At 41.5% G+C, this 24,907-nt stretch overlaps 1 protein-coding gene across 3 annotated transcripts in view; it reads left to right on the top strand.

Moving 5' to 3' along the window:
• The window catches only part of trim62.1 (tripartite motif containing 62, tandem duplicate 1), a 30,516-nt gene extending 7,407 nt beyond the window's left edge, over window positions 1–23,109 (top strand). For 2 of the 3 annotated variants that reach the window (XM_068594737.1, XM_068594736.1), the window contains exons 3-6: window positions 12,073–12,168; window positions 15,193–15,449; window positions 16,460–16,575; window positions 19,772–23,109. In XM_068594737.1, coding sequence (XP_068450838.1) covers window positions 12,073–12,168; window positions 15,193–15,449; window positions 16,460–16,575; window positions 19,772–20,322 — 1,020 coding nt within the window. In that variant the 3' untranslated portion in view covers window positions 20,323–23,109. Of the gene's footprint in view, window positions 1–7,216; window positions 7,248–12,072; window positions 12,169–15,192; window positions 15,450–16,459; window positions 16,576–19,771 lie in introns of those variants that run through there. The other variant, XM_068594738.1, reaches the window with a different exon arrangement.
• The last annotated feature ends 1,798 nt before the right edge of the window (window positions 23,110–24,907 follow it).

The following is a 24,907-nucleotide window of genomic DNA, read 5'->3' as shown; positions in this document are numbered from 1 at the left end:
TTGCCTTGTTTAGATCAGTGGTTCTCAACTGGTCTGGCTCCGGGACCCACCATCACCCTTAATGACAAGCCGCGACCCAAATACAAAATAAAATCACAGTATTTAAAAAAAAAAAAAAATCTTTTTTTTTTTTTTTTTTTTTTTTCCCTAAGCAAAGGCCCGCGACCCATTAAAACGAGTCCGCGACCCACTAGTTGAGAACCACTGGTTTAGATGCTTACTTTGGCTCTAGCTAAGTGAGTCAGATGTTGATACATCTGTTGTGCATTAGCAACATTTATGTAGGCTTTCTGCACAGAGGAGTCGGTTTTACAGTTTTCCAGCAAGCAGTTTGGGACAATGTTTTACAGCTCGTGAATACAGCTCCCCTTTTCAAAGTAATTTAAGGCTGAGATGATCGTAAAAGCTTAACAGGTGTTTCTCAAACGCATATTTACGAATGATGCTCTGAGAAATGATCACAGAGTAACAAGGAACTCCGCAGCTGCCTATACATAGCTAAGGAGGTCTTAAGAAGCGTTGTGTGTGTGTGTGTGTGTGTGTGTGTGTGTGTGTGTTTGTGTGTGTGTGTGTGTGCGCACATATATTTTTGTGTCATTTTGTTTTTTGTTGGAATACAAAAGCTCTCACACCTCACTCTATCTTTGATTCATTATGAATCAATGCATTGTACCTGTTGTATGACATCATTGGTAGAACATATGTCTGCCAGTTAAACCTGTTGGTCACAGGGGGGCTGAGCCACTGGTCTGGCAGACCGGAGAGGAAGGATCCATGATGGAGAGATTTACTGGTCATCTTAGTGGATGAAAGGGGAAGTGCTGTCCTTAAAGTTTTGCATCTTAAAGTGAGGCTTAATGCAGAGCTCGGGCCTCCCTACAGTGAGGCAGATCAGCAGGGAGAGCCGTCTGCACGCCGGTGACACCGCTATAAAGATTCAATAAATGACATAGACCAGCCAAAGAAAGATGTTACTTTCTCTCTCTTTGATGTAGAATAGCATTTAAAAAGTGGTGAATTTGAAACCACAGTCTGGGGAAGATGGCTTTTGGGCCAATTTCAGATTTGAGTCATGTTAAAAATTAATGAGTGGTCGCATTATTAAGGTTTTCTCTGCTTTATAGGTTTCTCTATGCCACTTTGATATTCGGGTGGATGTGAACTGCTGTACTCAGCCGATGCAGCAATGAGACTATGAGCCCCGCGTTGCTTGATTAGCTGGGGAATTAAGACAGATTACAGCCATTGTTCTCTGGGTTTGGGCAGGGCCGGACCGGGCTGTAATCTCCTGTAATTCCCTACGTCCGTGATTTGCTGCAGATGATTTAATTAGACCTGCTGCTGATACGAGTCCTATTTTTCAGCTTCCAATCAGCCAGACTCGGGTCTGACCCGCTCTCTGAGATAACAAGTCGCTGGGAGGAGGAGAGAGAAGGAGCCTGAAGATGTTTACCTGTTAAATACCTCCTTTGTCTAAATGAGAGGGACGGTTGATGATTGATAGGCAGGCAAGTGCTCAGTCTGTCTAGTTTTACCTTTTGGGATGAGAGAAGTTATGTTAAATGAACCAACATGTCTTTGCAAAACATTTGTGTAATTATGAGAAGGAAAAAAAAGATCGTTAAATATTCAGTTTTTGTGATTATGTGTGGGAGGGGAAAACACCCGTTGAAAGTGACTAAAGGTTTGGCTCGGCTGCCCTGGTCTGGCCTGCACAATGATTGATGTCCCCATTAGCTGGTTTAAACACCATAACTCCTAAATTGCCCGTTAATGTGATGTATGGCCAATTCAAGTTTCTCTGGCCAGGTAATCTTGGAGCTTGTTTATTTCCCACAATGCATTTAGTGTGCATTTAGGGGTCAGGCTAATCAGTGGGGAACAGCCAGCTGTGTTGTCTGTCCTCACCCTGGTTCCTCCACTCGGCAGCGCTCCACAGTCTGCACATTAACAGAGATTTCCGGCTCCAGCAGCTGTTCACAGTTTAAGCATTTAGCAGAATCTATTATTGCTGTGACTTCCACTGACTACAGCTGTAAAACAAGTGAGCATTGAGCTTTAAGAATCAAAATTGTAACCTGTCAAAGTATAGGACGTACATCTTACCAGCACTCTCATGTATTGAAGTGACAGAGAAAACTCTTTAAAAGCAAAGAGGCAGACTGTTTGGTATGTTTGTTTAATTGACTCGTCTCTCAGAAGTCTTTTTCTCCTCATTTTGGCTTCCCGCCCCTTTAAGTTTATGTTTTTTACTTTTTTTAAATGGCTATTAGAGTGATTTAGATCTGAAAACTTTCAATATTGTGAGCTTTTGTAATTATGTGATCCTCCTCCTCCGCATTTGAGATGTCTGTCTCCTCTAACCCACTTTAACATTAAATGTCAATCACATAGTACAGGTGTACCATATTTCAACGCGGCAACAAAGGAATTACTGCTTGCATGATTACGTTTTGACTGAACAGAGGTTTTTGAGCTGTGTCTCTTTCACTCCTCACCAGGCGATATGAAAATACAGCTCGAGGCTTTGCTGACCAAAACAGTTGTGCAACATGCAATATGTGGTAAAAGATGAGCATTTTCTGCATTTGCTTCTGTTACCCTGTATTACATGTAATATTAGTCTTTCTAAAAAGCGGGGGGGAATGAAAAAACTTTCTTTCCATTGTTTAAGCTGAATTGGTGTCTAGATAGATATTTATATACTTTATTCATCCACAGGGAGAAATGTGTTTGTAGCAGCATACAAGTATTAAGTACAGAAAATACTATACATACAAAAAATAGCAGAGCGGAACATATTACATTTAAGAAAATTAAATAAATTGCCAAAATGCAAAGTATATACAGCGTATATAAACTATATACAGTGAAATTAAAGTATATACAGTGAATATTCTACTGCTGTGCGTTAGATTTAGACAGTGTCACTTTGACAAAGCCTTCAAAAGCGACAGCTCCCGTGTGTCACTTTGGGCGAAGTGACTAAATGCTCAATTCTTTCTGTCCAGCGCAGAACTCGATTCAATGCATTCGGCTGGGAGCCCAGTGAAAACAATTCACAGTAGAAAATTGAATTGTCTTGTTGAAGCAAGTGAAACAGAAACAAGCTTTTTAAAAAGTGAATTACCTTGTCTCTATACTGTGGTAGTATTGATAAATAATGTACTCTGTATTCTTTATTTTCTGTATTGTGTTTGCACAGGGCACAATACTTTGCTGGTTATATGGCCTTGGTTTACCTGATATCAGGAGTAAATCAGAGAGTGTGTGGTCGACTGATCTTTATCATATTCAGTATATAAGTTCTGTGAGGCGATGTGGGTTGAAACTAGTCAACACTGCGCATCATAAACATGCACTAACTGTAAACAGATGCATATTTTTTCTCGGCTCCATGCTAGAGTTGAGCCTTAATTTTAAGTTGTTAATATGATGACCCAGGCTTCAATATGTAGATTTTAGGAAATCATCAGGGGATGTATTACCATGCAGACCTGACTGAAGGCTATACTTTAAAATTCATGGACAGTAACTGCCAGTTCTGCAGATACGGCCTGTTATTCCATTGACTTGACAAAAGATAAATACATTCCAAATATTTATTTGATGTCAGCGGACTGCGTGGATAAGAAGCAGTAGCACACTTTATTTGGTCAGAGCTGCTGGCGTGCCGTAACAAACACGACTGCATAGCGCAAACAAGCTATAGCCGAAGCTTCCAGCGGCGCCATGCCGCTAAGATGAAGCAGAGGCAAACAAACATGTTTATCCCTGCCGTGAGGCGCTGACTGACATGCAAACAACGTGCGTGTGTGTGTTTTTATACAGGGTGATTGGTGCGCAGGGCACATGCTACTTGGTGCTATTTTAACAACATAGTGAGTATTAATGACTAATATATAGGTTTGTCTAAAACTAAAAAGCTTATTTTTTTTCCAAAAGATGACACAAGCTTTTATTTGGTTGTGGAGAAAATCTGCTCGCAGTCAAACATATCCAAGGGTCATTTTCAGGGTGTGTTTATCCAGTGTGTCCTCAGAGAGAAGTCAGTGTGCAGTAGGAAAGAGATGATGGTGTAAGCAGGAAACGCAGGTCTCCATGGCCGTGTTGTTATGCCTGCATGTGAGTTTGGTTTCTGCACAGCGTGGCGGATCTTCCATTTATAGCTGTTTTAAACTAGCAACCCGACAGAAAACACTTGAAAACTAGAAAAGGCGAAACTGAAGATGATGCTGTTGTGCTCGCCGCTGCAATTGGGGAGTTGAAAGTTTTGACATTGTTTGAATGCTGAAATAGTGGAATTTGTAGTTGACAATCAGAATATTCATTTGAAACCTGGTTTTTATCACAAAAACATTCTCTGCGGGTGTCGCTTGTAAACAACCTATCTCTCTCTTTCTCTCTCAGACTCCCTCACTTACACCAAATTTACTTTGTGTGTTTGATGTGTGTTTCGTTGTTGCCTGTCTTCACACTCGTAGCGTTGGTGGTGTGTCGAGCCCTGCCTTGTGATGGTCTCGGGCATACATCAAAGGCTGCCTTCCTCGAAACAGTGACTTCAGCACGCTCGCTATAGTCGCTAATCACTCTAATAATAGCGCGCTTCCTCGGCATGTCGGCAGCAATAGAATTTTTAAAAAAAAGAGTAGAATTTAACTGCACAACAGCTGCTATTGTAGACAACAAAGTCAGCAACGCCGGAAATAAGTTTCCATGCTGAATTAATCACTGGTAGTCGATCGTAAACCCCTGAGTTTGCGGTACTCTGAAGGAGTGTGGACGCTCAGTGTAAACGTAGCAAAAGATATGTGTTTAAAAATGGAAACGTAGTCATGTGGATGGTGCCCAAGGTAAATCAAAGTTAAAACAATTACTAATGTTTACCTGTGCAGGTACTGTCATCAATGCTTGGATTCTTCTGTAGATATTCGTTAAGATGCGTATCTTTTCAGAACGCTGGAGCCAGTCCCATTGGACAAAAGGCAAGATTCAGATTGTATACATGGACACATGGACACCCACGCAGGCACAGGGAGAGCATGCAAGGCTTATTTTCAGGATACAGTCTGTCCACATCCCCCAAAAAAGTCTTCCACACAATATTTTTTTTTCTGAGAAATTCTCTCTGTCCAGCTGTTACGGACATGTCTGTACTCTTCTGTCGAGCCCTGACTTGTGATGGTCCTGGGCATACATCAGAGGCCGTTCCTTACAGGAACAGGACGGCCCTGACCCTCATCTCGAGACATATAGAGACAAACACCCGCATTGGTTCTCTGTACAAAAATAAAACAAATCTGAAAAGGTCTGATTTCACATCCAAGTGGAGCTTCCAAATATAGCCTCCTCTTAAACCACTATTACAAATAATTTCATGATAATTACAGATGTTGGTGATTGATGGGATACACTTTTATTTTGAATGGTATTTAATCCCATAGGCCTAAAGAAGGTACGTGTTTGGGATGTGACATTTTTTCACTGGTTGTTTCGGTGATGCCCTCTCCAAGATTAGCATCTCGTGCTTGACAGGGTTGATTCATGGCTCTTCAGAGATGGGTTGAAACTGGTTGCTGTGACGCAAGGATTCTGAAATTAAATATTAGCCCCGTAAGCATTTAAATTGTCGGTCTGTCAAATGCATTTCCATCTTCAGCTGCAAAAATATTGTATTTACCTCCAGACTCGTATATAAATAACTATGAGCTTGTTCCGCTGAACACAAACGGTGAAGCCCTGAGTGGCTTCTGTCGAGCTGGTGCCTCTTTGCAAACAGCAGGCTCGCGCTTATCGCGCGACACTTCTCAGATTTCCACTCTAGTGCCAACAACAAACCCCTTGTTCCTCTTAAATGGCTTGTCCTGCGCTGTGTAGATTATCAAACCTAATGCTGCCGGCTCTGAGGCCTGTCTGTCTTTCTTAAAATCATCAGACATCCACCTATTTTGCACACACACACACACACACACACACACACACACGCTGTCATTACTACTCTCTTGTTCATTGTGTGGACTCTGTAGACCTTTGTCAGCAATTCAAACCCCATGAATCTTTTTTTAATTCAAGGATAAAAAAAATATATAAAAACAGACATACAGATTTGTTGTTTATTTTTCCCTTAGCTACTCATGTTTGGTGTAAAACATTTGCATACTCTGTGCCCTTCCTCGCTCCAGGAAGTGGAGCAGCAGCCTCTGAGTATTCATCATTTACATGACGTGCCCTATATTCACAGGACTGGAGGAGGCCGCCAGCATCTGTACTTTCAATAATCCCCACTGCTGTTACCAAATGTTTTCTGTAAATAGATGTCGTAAATGTGGGGGTCATTTGGGATCTGACCTAGGATCAGTCACAGCAGCCCCGTTTCATCGGCTCTTATGTAGATAGTTATGTCAAATATTCTGCTGATATTGGAGCAGTGTATTTGTAAAGTGCTGCTGGGTAATAAAGCGAAATGAGTTCACCTTTTTGTCTTTACAAGTTGTTCGCTTAATTTACCTAATTGTTATTGAACAAATTAGTAATTGCACTATAATCAAGAGTGGATAAAAAAAAAGATGAAAATCAGTCCAAAGAAATGTATTAATTAATCTTTAAATCATTTATGAAGCAGAAAATACCAAAATATTATTGTTTCAGTTAATTCTATTTGACAATTTGCTGCTTCTTTCCCTTTGTTTGTAAACTAAATATCTTAATTTTAGAAAACAGTCAATAAATGCTTATCACAAGTTTCTAAGGGGTGACCTCAAGGCGACCTCTTCACATTTGTTATCGGACCAAAAACCAATTTAATTTCATTTACAGGCAAATCTTTAAATTTGAGAAGTTGGAAACAGAGTTTTGTATTTTTTGCTTGACATTCAATTTAAACCATCAATTAATTATCAAACTTGTTGGCATTTAATTTTATCTAATATCTAACCAGTCATGAAAATAACGTCCTAATAACGATGATCTTTCATGTCTTCCATCAGGCCAGAGCTGAAAGTACCACAGCCTGTCGCGTGCAGTAGACGCACACACCGAGACAGTCTGGACTGAACGGGCTCTCTCAGCCGACCTCTGTCTCTCGGGGCCTGATGTTGGAGGTCTGTCCTGCAGCCTTCTGAGCCAGTGCAGTGCAGTCAGCTGGCCTCTGCCTGCTCTGCTGGCTGGGCTCCGGCTCCGGGGATGCACTCGTCCCCCTGGAGAGGCTGCAGGCTCTGCTGATGCTAGAGGAAACACGGCTGCGGCATGTAAGCCGCAGCTTGAGCTCAATTTGATGTCTTGTTCCAGATGTGCCAGAGTTTGCAGCGTCGAGATAACATTTTAGTTTTTCTGCCTTTTTTTTCTTTCTTTTCACAAGTTTTTGTTTTGTTTGCTTCTCGGGGCAGGAGTGGGGCAAGCAGCTGTCACACCAGACAGACAGGTGAAACATTTTTGTGATTGGTCTCTTATATAATGGCCTCTGCTGCGAGAGTGATGACTTTTGAAAAGGCTGCTTACACAATGTGTTACATTCCCAGAGGTTGTTGGTCTGCATTTTGATTTTGTGCTGAATGGCAGTCCTTGAAAGAACAGTGTGTCAGAGAAGAGAGAAATATTCTATGAATACAAAAATTTGTTCGTGACACTAAGAGTTGATGTTTGCTTGTTGCTGTTAGCTCAGTCACTGTCTCAGTGTCTTCATGCTGCACTAGGTTTGTGATCGAGCGTTGTGACCTGTTGAGCTGTACGGTGACAGCTAGTCGCCATGTTTCATCAGGACAAGCTGTTGATGAGATGACCGGCCCGGTTCATTGCTGGTTTCATTTGTGTATTTTCTCTTCTTTTTTTTTTCTGGGCTTGTGTTTTCCAATTAGAAAACACAGCACTTTGTAAAATTCCACTTCCTTTTGTTCTACTTGCAGATATTTTATCTTTTATCTATCTTTTATCCTTCACTGTTTTCTGTTTGTTTCTCTTTCGACTCATGTGTGCCATGTTTACTTTACTTCCTGCTGAATCTAACAATGACATATGTTTTGATGGTTCTTATTTTCTCAGCCAGGATTCAATGAAATCCAACATGGTTTAGCAGGAGTGAATGTTAGAACATCTTACAATTAGAATTAAATCAATTAGACACATAAATCATTGATTGGACAGATTTGGGGATGTCATCTTGCATCATCAGCACAGGGGCATAAGATTAGATCTCATAATGTACATGGATAGAGTTGTATGTTTATAAATCATAAATGGATATATGTAGGTACATATATCCAGATATTATACATCATAAAGTTTATAGATATATGTAGGTATGATTATATATCACAATATGTGTAGACATTGGTAAGATTATATATGATGTATAGACAAAGGAAAGTTATACTTATAATAACATATATAGATAAGTAAGGTTGGATATCATAATGCATATAGGTAAGTATGATTATATATAATAATATGTATATAGGTAGCTAAGATTAGATTTCATAACATATAAATACAGGTAGGATTGTGTGTATATAAGTAGGAAGGGAGAACCAGGAAAAGCAAGAGGCATTATGTATCATAATACAATATATGGATAGTTACTGTGTGGTCGCTATAGTCACTTATGATAAAAAGACATCTACTATCACAAAAATCTACTTTTGTTTTTTAGGACCACACTAGCTATTTCACACTACAACAAAGCAGACCAGATAATTGAATTGAAGTCAAACAAACAGATTCGGTGTGAAAGCACCTTGTACTGTGAAAGCACCTTGTACTCCAGACACTTAACATGAACATGAAGATAAATTGTGGCGTTTGAGTTCATGTAATATCCTGATGGCCTTGGATGTTGTTGATTTTGCGACTCTGTTCATAGCCGGTCCATATTGCTTCACAACAAGCACATAAAGCTCCCAGCCTCCCTGTGACAGCTTCAGTGTGTTCGCTGCTTTGTCATTGGCTGGCGTCCTATTTGCCCACCCTGTCAGTTATCTGACAGCTCCACGAAGGTTGTGCCAAAACTGCCCTTGTGAAAATCACTTGCAGTGTATTGAGTTATTGTGAGCTCTGTGGGGTTTGAGTCCCTATCTAATGATGAACCGAAGAAAGAAATTCCTCTTTTAATTCTAAGTCTAAGTAGTGTATTGGGCATTCTGTATGTCCTCCAGTCAGGAGAGGAGTTGCAAGTGTAATTTGTTATTTGTTTGTTTGTTTTTTCCCTTTCATCAGTGCATGTGAATGCAATCACTGGAAGCTAGTCTGTCTGTGTGCAAGAGGAAGTTTCCCATCCTGTAGGCTTTTTATTATTCATACTGTGGCACTGCATGTTGTTTTGTTCAATCTTCTCCGGGGCTGGCCGTTTCAAGCCAATAACGCTCTTTCAATCCTGAACCAGCTGCTGAATATAATCAAGCTCGCAGCTGTAAGGAAAGTTTGAGGAATGTTAAGCTCCATGCACATTCTCAATCTTGCTGATAGTCTATTATTTATTCATTTCACTCGTAAAGATCTACCAGAGCTGCTAACCTGACAGGGGAGGAAGAGGAAGAAGGGAATGACAGCATGATGAAATGTATTTTAGATTTAAAATCCCCCAGCCGTGACCCCCATTTCCTGCAACTTGATGTCCTGAGGAAATGTCATGTCAGACTTGTGTTGGCCAGATGGGATGGACAGGAGAGAGACGCCTCCATTCACAACACAATAACACACAAACACCCTGTCAGTCTTCGTCTTTGTTTCGTCACACGATAAAACTTTTCCTCGAGATGCCAGTGAATCACATCCAATTCCGATCTTAATGCCTTGCCCTTGTGTGTAGTAATGGACACTACAGCTGTGGCTTTTTTTCTCTCAGTATTGGCTATATATCATCACAGAAAATCTCCCATCTGTGGCATTCTCAAAGGACAGTGTTTGCTTCCAGGAAGATTAAAGAGGATTATGTAATAGCACGTTATGGACGAGGTTTAGGGCCTGAAAGTGTATTCAGATGGTTTAACCAAGGCTGATTTTTGCTGTTTCTAAAATGCAGCTTTGCCTGTTTGAATTCAGTACATGTACACATTATAATTTCAGCGACAAGTTGTCTTCAGAATGGATTTATCCAGTTTGTTACACACTGTAATGCAGAGGATGATTCAATCCCCCCCCCCCCTCCCACACCCCTCCGGACAATGTGAATCTATAATTATTTTGGGTTTAAGTAAGAGTTGTCCTCTGTCTGACCAGTCAGTCAGTCAGTCAGACAATGAGCAGCAGGAGAGTGGAGGAGCATGTTTTCTCTGCCAGTCTGTCAGTGTTGGTCCATCTCAGTGTGTGGTAGCGGCCTTTGACCTGCTGCAGACAAGCGTGCAGTGATGAGGCGGAGAGCCTGCTGAGCCTGCCGCACTCCTGTCATTAGCATGGAGAGTCACGCTCCCCCTCTGCACCAACCATTGTTTTCCATTGTTTCTGTCCTTGAGAGGAAACACGCTTCACGTTCAACATTTGCTCCTTTGTTCATTTTGCAGCTAATCATCGAGGTCACACGTTTTTCTGATGCTTCCCAATGTTTTTCTCTCTCTATCTTAACCTGTTTGAGTTTGAAGATTGTTAAATTCGTATGTATTTTTTTGTCTGTCAGTGGAGAAATCTACTCTGGCATTTATTTCAGCCCGGGAGCTGAGTGATGTTTGCTTTATTAGCCGCGCTAAGCTGACAGTTCCATTTGGTGGATTTTTGCCGCAGTTAGTGTTCAGGGGAGGTGACGCTGTGTGACACGCGGGTTACATGAGCAGAGAGACCAGCAGCAGGGGTTGGCTTAATGATGTGGGTTTGAAATAAATGAGACTTGTCCCTGGTGGTTTCCGTAGTTTCAGTTTTCTATTTTCCCTTCAATTAGATCAAAAACAATAATGACATTTTTACTGGCACACATTTTATGAATGTGGCTTTTGTCCAATGCATGCTTTCATTTTAATTTGCAGCCATCTTGAATATAATCGTTTTTACTTTCGGCCCATTTTATTATTTCCATTTTTGGAATTTTGAATGTAATGGCGTTCTTCCCTGATGGTCATTTTTGTTTTACTCTTTTTCTTTCATAAAATGTTGTTTATCAACTTCCCACTTTTATTAGTAAGAAGAAACACCGACTGATATTTACTAGAATGCTATTTGATCACCGAAAAGATCTTTTTAATAGTCAGGCAACCTTATTATATGCTTATCAGACTCACATCAGTTTGACAAGGGTCAGGTTATGATGCAGTGTCTTCATCGTAGTAACAGACGTTAGTACTTCCCTCACATACCTGGGTAGGACTGCTCAGTCTGTAACGCTGTATTTTCAAAAGAGCCAGCACGTGTCCATCAACAAATGGAAGGGTTTGAGAAGTTGAATTTCAAACTCTTGATCGTTTCATTTGTCATTCTTTATTCTACATGGAAAATATCAGGCTGTATCTTGGGCCTTGTACATTTGTATAAACAAGTCTCTACTTAAGGGAGGGAATCTGCTGAACTACTTCTATCCTAAAACCTAAATTAGAGTTTTTTGGGTGCACTGGTTGTTGACGCATGGGACCTGCACAAAAAAACTCAGCAGCATTTGTGGCAGCAGCCGTCCCAGCCAGCTCCTGCAGAGCCTGGTTCCTGCCTTGGGGAGACTTGAAGGTGGCTGAGTGGTGCAGGTTGTGCCAGTGTGTGCCTGACTAGAGATGAGACCCAGTTTTCTCCGACACAGCCCAACATCTCCAGAGATTGCTTTTCATCTCTTTCATATCTTGCTCTCCATCTGCCTTGCTTGTTTTGTCGCTGAGCCTTCAAGCTTTGCTGCCTCATACCCGAGCAAAGAGAGCATTTTGCACAAATAATACAATTTAAATAAATTGGAATAGAATAGCAAAAGACTTCACGTTTGCTAAAAAAAAATATGAACATTATATTTCATGTGACTGACTGTTTTGAGACAACGTTTGAGCAAAGAAGGAAAGGAGCATTTTAAATTGAAAATTTTGCCATACTGTATTATATTATTAAATATACAGTACAATGAAATCCTTGGTGGAGCTCCAATCATCAGTTACTGACGTGTTGTTTGTTGTGTTGCAGAGGGAGATGAAGGAGCAGCTTGCCACCCTGCAGGACAGTGAGAAGGGCCACACTGAGGCCCTGCAGCTCCTGCAAAGACAACTGACTGAGACCAAGGTACCAAAACAGGATTCTTGTTTATCGAGCTGCACCAGCAGAAATCAATCAGCTGCATACAGCTGCAAATAAAATCCGTTTCACTATCTATGTAGTTCATAAAAATGTCAGAAAATTGTGTAAAATGGCCATTACAATTTCCCAGAGCCTCAGGTTTAGTCATACATAACGGTGCAAAACATTCAGTTTATAACAAAACAGCCAAATACATCCAAGTTGCAGCTTCTTACACACACTATCAATTAAATACTATATATATATATATATATATATATATATATATATATATATATATATATATATATATATATGTAATCATAGTTGAAGTTAAATTTCTTTTGCATTTTCACCTAAAAACCACATTTAGTGAATAACAAATCACTAAAATTAGCTCTTTCAATCAACTGTTCCTCTCGTTGATGAAGTGTTTTCAGCTTTTCTTAAAATAAATGTATATACATTTAAGCAATTTGAGATGTCTATTCATCATTATTTTCAAACGTTTAAAAAACAATTAAGTCAGTCATACCCACTCGTGTGGATATTTATTCAAACAAGACATCCATGCTTGCATCTTAAACATCCAAATGAGACAATAATACTGACTTAGTAAAGTTAGTTATTATAGAAAATGTCCGAATGAGCAGGAAACAGACAATACTGTTAAACGTGTACAGTATTTTAGTCAGTGATCATAAATCTGTTCTTCCGAACCAATTCTGACTAACCATAAAAAGGTTTATTGAGCGTCTGTTTGATCTGGACACCTTCACTGTCACCCCTCCACAGATGTACGACTCTTGTCTCTCCTGGAGTTACATTGAAGCTCCTGACCAGGGAAGGCTCTCTGGCAGAGATCAGTCTTTTTTTTTCGTTTAGGGAGTACATTCATCGTTCTCTTGTTTTTGTACCTGCTGTCCAACGTCGCAGTACCAAAGAGAGCCAGGCCTCATGCATTTCAGCCCGTCCATCGACTCGCTCCGACTGCTAGAGGTCGGCCTTTAACCCGCCCCCACTCATTGGAATTGAGCTGATCTCATTAGATTTGCATCCATTTGCAGAGTGCTCTGCCTGGAAGGGAGCTGCGCTGTGACTACATTGATCTCTGATGTGTTTAGGTAGCTGACAATGAAACTTCTCCCTGCATCGCCTCATCTTGCTAAATGTAATTTTTCTTTAGCGTTTTTACCCGATTGTTATTAAAGGAGTACTCAACTTTGCATTTTTATCACGTTGTCTGTATCAAAATGGACAGTGAAAAAAAAAAGATATAATCAATGTTGCAGAGCCAGAGGTATTGTCCATACATTATTCATCTTTGTTGAAGCCTGGTACCTACATTACCCATAATGCAACTCCACTGCTGACAGTCCAGTCGGAGATTCATGTGTGTTATATTCGTGGTTACTGGACTCTCATGCAGAGATGAGGAGGTACTGACGTCTGGGGAACTCACTTCTTTCTAACTGCACATCCCCACATTTGTTTTCCATTTTCAAACTCTTAGTCTTCACCCACAACCGATGCTGACTCAAGTGACATCATTCAAGGCAATTTATCCGATTTCGCTCAGCTCTTTGGAGCCCACAGAAAGCTTTATAAAACATTTTCACAGATACGGCAGCATGCCTATAGACCTGCAAACAGACTTCGGTGTGTAAAATCTCTGGCTTCCCCTTCTCTCTTGATGAACGAGTTGCTTATTTGTTTCTTCTACTAATTTTGAGATGAAATCACTGCAACAGCCGGGCTCTCTCTTAAACTAAATGTGCCTGCCTTGCACTCTTAATTTGGGTCCATGGCTCGTGTGTGCTCTGGACGGTTGCCCTCTGAAGGAGAGGCATTGTGTCCTATTCACAGGCCCACTAGGCATTCCCTTGATGATCACATGCTTCCTTGTTAGGTAGCCAGCCTCTTGTCTCCAAGGGCTGCAGACACCAGCTCAGTGCCTCACAGGCTGCTGGGCCAAAAGCAGCAGACACATCACTCAGAGACTGATAGCTTGGCTGCTGCTGTCGTCCGCTTGCTCCTTCTCCACACCATCGGTTTTCAACTCTTAACTACGTAGGAGGGCTGCGATACAGCCCACCTTAATGTCATAGCTCTAATGCTTGAAGAGAAATGGTGTTCTGAAAGGTTTCCCACAGGCAGAGGGAGAATACCGCCCCTGGTCTGTGAGAGAAAAGGAGGAACACGCCTGCTGTTTGAAGGATTGATTTAATTTTTTTGGCAAGTTTAATTAAACCTCAGATCACAGCTCCTAAATCCTGGAAAGATCAGAGGAGTGGTTGTAATTCCCAACAGAGAAATTAAGCTAGTTTCTTCAGAATTTCTTGTTTAGATGAACTTATCTTGTTTTAAGCTGCTCTTTCATGTGCTTGATGTCATTTTATTCTACAAATACAAGTTTAACTCTTTCAGTAGAAAAGACTGATTAGGACAGAGAAATTTTAAAAGAAACCGCTTTCCTTTCCTCTTATGCTTCTAATTGAAAGACGTTTTCTTCTTAAGTTTCGTTGACACTCCGATGATTCATTCTACTTAATGTCCAGCCTCCCATTTCCCCTCTTCAGTTACAAATCAGTTTCTTGAACTCCCAGTTTGCTGTCGCCTACAAACTGTAGGCTCGGCCTGTAACAGCTTCGGCTTCTCTGTCCTCACGTCTTCACAGGTGGGATGTCCTTTGCGACCCTGTCCTGATCCTCTTTGGGGTTATTTCTGTTACAGTGCACTGTTGTATGTTTCTCCTCATTAAAACAGTGTAAAAGCTACTTTCTCTTAGTGGAAGGTTGAACACACATTGTTCTCAGTAAGCCCCTTAAAATCTTTAAAATTGAATCAGTGAATTTATGTTAATGTAATATTAACACAATTTAGAGCACTTTGTAAGACCTTGAATTGCTGACCCACGTCTAATTTAAAGTCGGGCTATTGGGACTCAACAAGCCCGGGTAGCTTTGAATTGCTGCCTATAAATAGTCAGGCTGTTTTTGTTGTTTTTAAAGCAAACTATCTTTTTGTCAGTCCTCAGCCAAGAGTCTGCGTGCAACCATCGGCGACGCATTCGAACGTCTTCACCGCTTTCTGCGTGAGCGTCAGAAGAGCATGCTGGAGGAGCTGGAGATGGACACGGCCCGCAAGCTGGCCGACATCGAGCACAAGATCCAGCGCTACAGCCAGCAGCTGCGCGATGTCAAGGAGGGCATCCAGATCCTGCAGGAGCGCCTCAACGAGACGGGAAGGCACGACTTCCTGGAGGGAATAGCCGTCACATCTGAGAGGTGCTTCACCTGCTCTGAGTTTGCAAAAGCAGTCCCAGTATCTTCACTACAGTCCGATAAGAACAAAAATGTGGTTGTAAACACATTTGCTTCAAGAAGGATCAGGTTTTTATCAACTCTTGAAGTCTTACATCAACATTTTAGCTAACAGTCAAATATTTTCTGTTATAGTTGTTATAAGGATTTTATCTCTCAGCATGTGTGCTCTGCTAATGTGAAACGTAAAGTTGCTTACATTTTGGAGAAAGTACAGATTTGAGCAACAGCATCAGATTATCCATGAACAGATGGTGCATTAGGCCTGAAATAAACCAGCTGTAGTGTTTAATCTGGGAGGGGTACTTGAGGACGATTTAATTGAACAGTTTATTATCTTTAAGGAGATTAATGAGGTTGAATATAGAGCTAGCAAGAATGACAGGATGAAAAACATTTGTGTTATTTCTTTGAAACTGGAGGAGGATGATATGCGTGAGAAGAGATTGTACATGTATGTAAATATAACGGACAAGCTGGTATGATCAATGTACGTTTCACTTTATCTTTCAAAAACTGAATGGTGCTCACAGAAACATTGTAATTATAATGTATTCTTGTTCCCCGTTGTCTGACAATACACCATATTTAACTTAACGCACACATATTTACAGTAAGGTCCCCTTTCCAACATACTGCACTGTTATTTTATATCTCAACATGGTAAGCAACCCACTCAATATCTCGCATGAACTCTGGACTACATAGAGGAGTGTGCTGAGTGATTCATGTGGAGGTTCATATTGAATCATTTTGTAATGGCATTAGAGCTGAACCTCCCTCTCACTGATGCATTCATCTCTGTTGCTTGAGATTCATGAAGCAGTTTGTCAGCTGTTCAATAATGGCACATCTCAAAGTCACAAACCAGAGTATTACTTGAACCAGAGGCAGTGTTATTAAGAAAAAAAAAGCCACAAATTTGATTTCGACTATGATTGATTTTTTCTTTCTTTTTATTCGATCTGTCCCAGGATTAAAGGGAAGATACATGAGACCAATCTGACGTATGAAGACTTCCCGACATCCAAGTACATGGGGCCCTTACAGTACACTATATGGAAGTCTCTCTTCCAGGATATCTCACCAGGTATGTGAACATGACTGGAACATATCATTTACGTTACGCAAACATGCTGGTAAGTCAATAAACGGTGTGCAATTTAGCATAAAGCACTGAAGGTGTTAAAGGAATGGTATGCTTTTTGTTTCACCTAAATGTAGAAGAGAAGATCGATACCACTCGTGTTAAATATAGAGCTGCAAGACAATAAGCTTAGCTTATCTTAAATGCTGGAAACAGGAAACGGTTAGCTAGTCTGGCCGTTAAAATGTAACAAAATCCAGCCCCTCTCCAACTCACACTTGATATCTCCTGTGTTTATTCTGTGTGGTTTTACTCACACGCGCTGATGTAGTTGTAGGCCACGTGCCCATTTAAAAACCATTAATTGCTGTCTTTTAGCAAGCTTTAGAGATGCTGCAGCAGGATTTTGTTACATTTGGACAAAGCTTGGGGACCAAGTCATTTTTCAGTCTTTCTGGTAAGCTAAGATAACCATCTTCCAGCTGGCTGTAGACTCATATTTAATATATTAAACAGATAGAAGAGTGTTTGCAGTCTCTTCATCTCACGGTCACAGACAAAAAAAAATATTTTCCAAAGTGTAAAGTGTAAATGGACTGTACTTGTGTAGTGCTGTTCTAGTCCACTCAAAAATATGTGTCGTCATTCACCAATTTACACCCATTTGTACACTAATGGCAGGGTCTACCAAGCAAGATGCCACCTGCTTATCAGGACTAACTAACCTTCATCCAATATTCACACACTGTAGTCACAGCTACAGAAACAACTTGGGTTTGAGTGTCTTGCCCAAGGATACGTCGATATGATCACGATTGAAGGGCGACCCTCCTCTACCACTGAGCCACAGTCGTCTCTACGGTTGCTTGCCTAATGTGTAAATGTTCCTTTTAAAACAGATTGATTATTTGATTATCTAATTTTACTTCAGAAGCTGAATGTGTGACTAAGCAGGAACCCATCCCTGAATTAGGATTGCTGGGATCTTTTGTCCTTTCTTTTTCTCCTCCTCTGATAACAAATGTTGGTCGTACCTGGAGGGCGGCAATGTCCTCCTGTGTTCGTCAGGGCCTCGAGGAGCTCTTCTCCCGCTGCCCTACAGCCATTACTCACTCGCAGGAGATTATTTAGAATAATGTGTTGAGGTATTTTTTACTCCCTCAATCAGTTCTTCCATTTCAGCCCGCTATGGGCCGAGGAGGGGGCCCCCCTCCCTTGACTGGCTGCCAAATGGAACAGTTGGTTACGATCCATCACCAGCGGTTGCCTGAGACGGAATAAACACATTCCTGCCATCATCCCTCGCTGTCACTGATGGGTTAGCGAGAATAACTACCAGACGTCGTGCTTCTTCTTTTTTTTCCACCCTTCTCATGTTCAGGGGGAAAAATGGTTTCTCGGCTGATACGTGTATGCCTGCAGGTTTCTCTGTATGACACAAAGAGGCACTCAGGTTATGAAACTTTAATGACTTGATTGTAACAAACACTGGAGATGTCATTGACTAGAGAAGGCATTGTCCTGCCCTCTCTGGCCGGGCGCCAGTCGTTTCACCTCCCTTTATCTTGATATAAATGTAGAGGAACTGAAAAAAAAATGGTTTCCCCACTCTTTCCTGAGAGCAAATAGAACAAGCCGTTATTGTTCTGATTTGGTTCCCCAATCAGCAAACATGGGTGCCGATTCTCCCTCCCTAAAATCGCATAACTCCACGGAAAAAAACGCCTCCTGCGAGCCTGGAGCATGTGGAGCGAGCTGGAACAGCTCCTCCCCTCGCTGTAATTACTGCTTCACTGTATTGTTTGCACTCTTCCTGTGGTCTGATAGTGTGCCAATTGAGCTCCACCATCAGCCTCTGGAGAGCACTTGACTGTGAAGAGTTTATACATGAAGGTAAAACGGATGATAAAAAAAAATGTTGCTCATCTGCCTGAAATAAACGTTGAGCAGCAGTAAATGGCGTCGCCTAATAACAAGCCATCAGTCCTCTGTTACCACAGGGCATGCTTGATCTCCTTCTCCAACTCAAGCTAGAAACTGCGCAGTGAGGAGATCCCTTCAGAGTGACCTGGACATAGTTTCTGTCAAGATAGAATAAAGGCCATTTTTTGTTTTTATGTGGTTTTTAAATGGTGTCCTGTGGTGGGAACACTGTGTTCACACTGCGAGCAACACAGCAAGGGGCGACATAAAGCCACCAGCTCACACCCGCTGTTGATGTGTGACGGACGACACAAGCTCCAAAAGAAAAAGAGCTGTTCACAATTTTCTTTTTTTTTTGTTCTTTTCAGTGGCGAAGCATCAACCAAGCATATGTTTTTGTTCTCCCTGTTTCGTTCCATCTTCCCAGAGCATCTTAATGTCATAACTGCGTGAACAACACATCAATGGAAAATAGCCGTTTTGTCTCTACTTCAGTCGCTTGTAGTGTGAACACAGGACAAGGTGCATTTTGTAACGTCCCCCACCAGGTAACTATTGTTGCAGAATGTCCTCTCCATCTGCACTTTCCCAATCTTTCCTATCGGTCTATATGGTCAAAACTGTCAGATAATAGTAAAATGCACCCCTTCTCATAGAATAATTTTAAAAAGGCAATTTTTCAATGCTTCGAGCACCGCAAATTAAATGTAATTGGCCTCCACTAAGTTAACATTAAATGTTAGACAGTACAGTTCCGGAGGAGCTGAGATGACAGGCAGCTGATTCACTGGACTAAAATAGTTAACAGTCTCCATGAGGGAGCGCAGACGGGAAGCTTTTTTATCGATTCCTTGATTTTATTTCCCTCCGTAGTCCATGCTACGTTGGAAAATAAAAACAAAACCATTTTCAGTGCCCTCCTGGTCAAAGTATTTTCAGTGTATATTTTTCTCAGCATTTCAGAGACCAGTTCATAACCTTCACCCCACCTCTTCTGTAAAGTGCCTGAGTGGCTTGGATGTATTTACTTACTACCTCAGCATAAATCTGTTCACACAGCAACTGCAACTGCAACAATAAAGACAAATGTGGCTCTGAGAATGACGCTGCAGTCTTTCTCGCTTTTCTGTTTGACCAAGCTCTGTTATGATATATTGATGCGTTTGTTTAGTTTTTTTCCTTCTTACTTGTATGCATGACTGGCCTGTTTATCTCGGCTGACTGTTTTCTCCAAGATAACTGCTGACTCTTTGTTCTAAAACTGTCTCGTCCTCAGTGCCAGTAGCGTTGACCCTCGACCCCATCACAGCTCATCAAAGACTGATCCTTTCAGACGACTGCACCATCGTGGCCTACGGGAATCTCCATCCACAACCCCTGCAGGACTCCCCGCGCCGCTTCGACGTGGAGGTGTCTGTCCTGGGCGCTGAAGGCTTTGTGTCGGGCGTCCATTACTGGGAGGTGATGGTGTCGGAGAAGACCCAGTGGATGATCGGCGTGGCCCACGAGACAGTCAGCCGCAAGGGCAGCATCCAGATCCAGCCCACCCGCGGGTTTTACTGTATCGTTATGCACGACGGCAACCAGTATAGCGCCTGCACTGAGCCGTGGACCCGCCTCAATGTAAAGAGTAAGCTGGAGAAAGTGGGGGTGTACCTCGACTACCACAAAGGCCTGCTCATCTTCTACAACGCAGACGACATGTCCTGGCTTTATACCTACCGGGAGAAATTCCCGGCCAAAGTCTTCCCTTACTTCAGCCCGGGTCAGAGCCACGCCAACGGCAAGAACGTGCAGCCGCTGCGAATCAACACCGTGCGCCTTTAAGAGCTGCGTCACACGCGTACGGTCCTGACAGATACTTTACGGGACTTCTGTAGGTTTCAAAAGATTTTCAAGAAATCTAAATTAAAAAAAAAAAAAAGTTTAATAGGGTGTGTGAAATGTTTATTTCTTTCAGTTCAAGAATTGTGCTTGATGTTGCTCTTAAAACCTGCGCTGTTACTTTTCTGTGACTTTAAACAACCATTCAATAATGACCTGCACTCCAGCTTCATTCCACATCTTTAATTGAAAAGAGGACATTAAGTGGAGACAGAGGGACCCCCGGGCTCTTCTGGTGTCTGTGGCAGTGATGTTAAAAAATAATAATAATAATAAAAAGCGATTCCCGCTCTGAAAGCCCCAGTGCCTACCTTGCACTCTCCCAGGGGGCATTGCTCTCCTTGTCAAGCTCCAGACTTGTCCAACTTGGCGTCTCCGCTCTTTCCAGGCAAGAGGACACTGAAGACGGGTCACTCTTCTTCTCTGTGTTGTACTGTTGGCTTAGCTTTGTGTGTGGAATGTGTTTGACAGCACCGGGCTTTTGTTTGGCCGACTGTAGACCTTGAACTCCAGGTCGGTTGGCACTTTTTACTCCCGTCTGAGACATGACCCTTGGTTCCTCGTTGTGGGTCGCGTCCACATGTGTCTGTTAAGTCTTCGTCGTGGTAAGGAAAGCTCTTGTTCTGTGTGCAGCAGCAATGATCCACGTCTCCTAGAACAAAAGAAGTCAAATGAACGAAGAGGTAGTTTCCCTATCCACCGCCCCGCCCTACCAATGTGTGGGAGGAATGAGTGTTTGAAGTTAGAGAAATGTGCTGCTCCCGATGGAGTAAGGATTTGCATGTTTCAACACAAAGTAGCAAGGGTTAAAAGCAAACAGTCTCTCATCGTGCTGACTCATGTTTAAGTTTCTGCACCAAGGCCTCATGTGTGATCGCCATCAGCACTATACCTGTGGGTTTTTCTGTCCAAGTCAGTGTTGAATTCAAATACACGTCTGCTCTCTGTCGTGATCTTTCATCATTTTGTCTTCAAATCAAAAGAATGTTAAATCTTGCAGTCTGAGTAGATAACCTCGTGAGTTGGAGACCTCTACAGGCTTTTCACACTGCCGTGCTCTCCTTATCCCAGGGCTAAGAGTTGACCCTGGGATAACTTTGCTGCTTTTCACACAACCCAGGGTTAACCTAAGCTCAGGACTATAAGATCCATACTACACTTCTGTTTGGGTTGAATGTCGTTGGAACGCGTGACTGTTTGCATTCTAGACTGACGTGACCACACCGATTGGACGACAAAAACGACGCAAATCCCATTGTTTACTTTCGCCCTGTTCCACACTGGCACATTTTAGCCCTGTGTTTAGTCGATTTTCAGGCTATAACCCCACAAACTCCAGTCTGACCCTGCTCGGGAGAGCAGCACATGCCAGCCCGAGGCTAAAGTCGGGGTGAGCTCTCTTTGGAATGTGCCGGTTTGAAAGCACCCTCAGCCCCAGGCTGTGTGCAGTGTGAAAAGCCCTATTGTAGTAAAAGATTAACGTCTCAGATTTTTAAAATCTAAATGGTTAAAGAAGAATTAACCCTCCAAAAATCTACAAAGACCAACTGATCTCACTTATTTGAAAACCTTTAAAATATTAAAGGAAATCAAGCTCTATGTTTCGTGAAGTGGCGATTTTCGAGGAAAATGGTGACGATGGACGGATTCTGGCGCGAAATATGCTATTCATGTGCGGCTAGCATTTCAGAGATGCTGCCTGAGTCTCTGATAATTCCCCTGAGGCTCACTCATGTTTATTTCGTCGCCCCAGGTGCCTCAGGTGCTCCTTCTCATCATTAGTTGTACACAAGTCCTGCAGAGTCTGCTCCGAGGCTCTGCTCGCTCAGCCAAGCCCAGCATATTGAGGGATGTGTCTGTGGATGCGGAGGTTTGCACGGCTGTGGTTCAGCTATAATTTTTAAATCCAGCTTTGGTTGTGCTTGCTGAAGCCCATCTGGTCAGCCCAGAAAACCCGTGCAGCAGCCAAAAGTGATTATTACAGAATACTTTGGAATCAGGTTGAACTGAAATCTCCAAATCACCTCACTCTTCCTTTGCCGCTGTATGTCTTTGTGTGTGTTGTCTGTGTTGTCCATGTAAAAGAAAACTAGGGCAGTGCCCTTGTTTTTGTAGGATGTGTTTCCGATATGTGCTGTATGACGCAAACTCGGGTCAAATGGGAAGCATCTGCAAATCATCCTTGGTATTTGTTTTAACGTGCACAAATCTGCAGGAGCCCGTTTCAAGAAGCAGATCTACAGGACTTTACTTCTGGGATTTACTCATCAAATTTCTCCAGATCGCTCTGTAAATCTGTTTAGTGAAACAGGATTTATGTAATTATGTGTGATGTATTAATTACCAGAAGGTTTAGACAATCAGGACAGATTAAGTCAGTTTATTTTTCTCTGATTGAGACTCTGTTGTCCTTGAGAAATAAATCCCAGCCAGCTGGTGCTTCAAAACAAATGCTTGAATTTGACCCCCGTTCGCTTTGTCGACTCTGTTTCATTAAAGACTTTGTTTGAATATTAAGAAGGAGATTATTGTCAGGTGGTGTTGGGTTACTGGTGGTGGTGTTAATGACGTGGATTGTAAAAATGATTTATGATGATAACTATGACACTTTTAACGGTTACAATGATGATTGTGTCCTTTGATGATGGCCGCTGTGCACCCATCAGTGTGAACACACCTAAGTGTGCTTTAGCTGCAGCTAAGGTTTGTGGGTAATGTTTTAATGGACAATAAATTACTGCAAAAAAATCTGCCATCTCTTTTGTCTTTATCCTGCTTGCATGAACACAGGCTGTAGAGCATCGAAGCAGATTTTTACCCCAAATGTTAAACCCGAACAGCCTGCATGAATGAATGAATAACTGAAACACTGAATTGTACTGCATTAAATATGGATGAGGTCATGTCATGGCCGATGCATGATCTACTTAATATGGTTCGATTCAGCATACTAGATTAATGCATCCCTCGTTTCAAATCTGGTGGTTCTTAATCTGTAAAGGGGTTGCAAGCTTGATCGAATCTGCTACATGAAATGAGTTCATTTAATCAGACATTTCTCATATCTTTGCTATTTTCTTTGGAAGTACTGGATTTTACCGGATCAGGCCTATAGACGTATCTAAAGCCATGCTAGTAGTTCAGTAATGCATGTATTTATATATTTTAAAGGTATCCTCTTTGACATACAGAAGGTGTTATTAAATAACCGTAATGAAAAATCCTGAAATCCAGAAAATTCTAAATGGCCATCTGTCTTAGTGAAAATAATAATTTCATATTTGAAAGGGATACACCATATTTCTGTTACTTGTATTTTAAATACAATTATTTTTGAGTATTTTAGAATTGGTATTTGTCACCTTCATCATTGGACAGTGATTGGTGTAAAGTTGACCCACATTTTTCGGTAACAACACAGAGTGGCTGTGAGGCTGTGCTATAGGGCATGACGATGCTTTAAGCTACATGCTAATCTCGGCATGCTAAAACACTCACAATGACAACATGATGTTTAGCAGGTATTCTGTAATAGAGCAAGTACTGTGACAGTGAAATGTAGTTTGCATCTATCCAGTATAGTACCAGAGTAGAAGGGAAGCAGTTAAGGTGCAGTGCAATGTGCTGGATGACATGACGAAGACAGTGTTCACCATGTTCCGATTCATAGTGCATTAGCATGCTAACATTAGCTAATTAGTGCGAAACACAACTCAAACGTCATAGTATCATTTGGTGTGTTTCGATTTGAAGCAACAAATTACTCCATTCACGGAGGAAGCTAAGCTCCTTTAGCAGGAAGATGTTTGAAATAAGTCTGTTGTTGCCAGTGCACTTTAGAGCCGGTGACAACCGACTTAATGAACTGATTAGGAAGGCAGGCTCAGTAATTGGGTGCAGACCAGACCAGTTTGGAGTTGTGGTGGAGAGAAAGAAACTAAACAAACGGTTATCCATAATGGACAATCCTGACCACCCTCTCAACAACTACTGGACAGACAGCAGAGCTCTTTCTCTCTTTGCTGCCTCAGGCTATAACCCCCAACACCTCAGCTGTCTAACAAATCCTCTCAGCTTTATAGATTCAGTCGAAACCCTACTTTGCCTTTGCTCTGTATTACTCCTTCAAAAACCTGCACATCATATATTAAGATTACTATTTTATTTTGAACTACAGTGTCTTTTAACTTTTAACCGAATTGTTTGCAATTATATGTCTATATATGTATATAAATATATATATATATATATATATATATATATATATATATATATATATATATATATATATTGTTAATTAAATATGAATAAATTAATATATTGCATGCATTATATATACATATTAAATAGATCCCCCTGTGCTGTAGAGCACATGTCAATTTGCTTTAATACTGAATATTACTGAAACTGGTATATTGTTGTTACCTTTAGTCAGAGCGTGAACATGATCCATCACATTCATTTGAGAGCAAAAAAAAAAACAACATCAATTGAACCTCTCAAAATTAAACATATCTGAGAGACAGGC

This window comes from Clinocottus analis, unplaced genomic scaffold (assembly GCF_023055335.1).
Source record: "Clinocottus analis isolate CAN_PGR_092001 unplaced genomic scaffold, fCliAna1.0.p SCAF_3, whole genome shotgun sequence".
NCBI lineage: Eukaryota > Metazoa > Chordata > Actinopteri > Perciformes > Cottidae > Clinocottus > Clinocottus analis.
The sequence above is the reverse complement of the archived record's forward strand: the minus strand, read 5'-3'. Positions and strand labels throughout refer to the sequence as shown.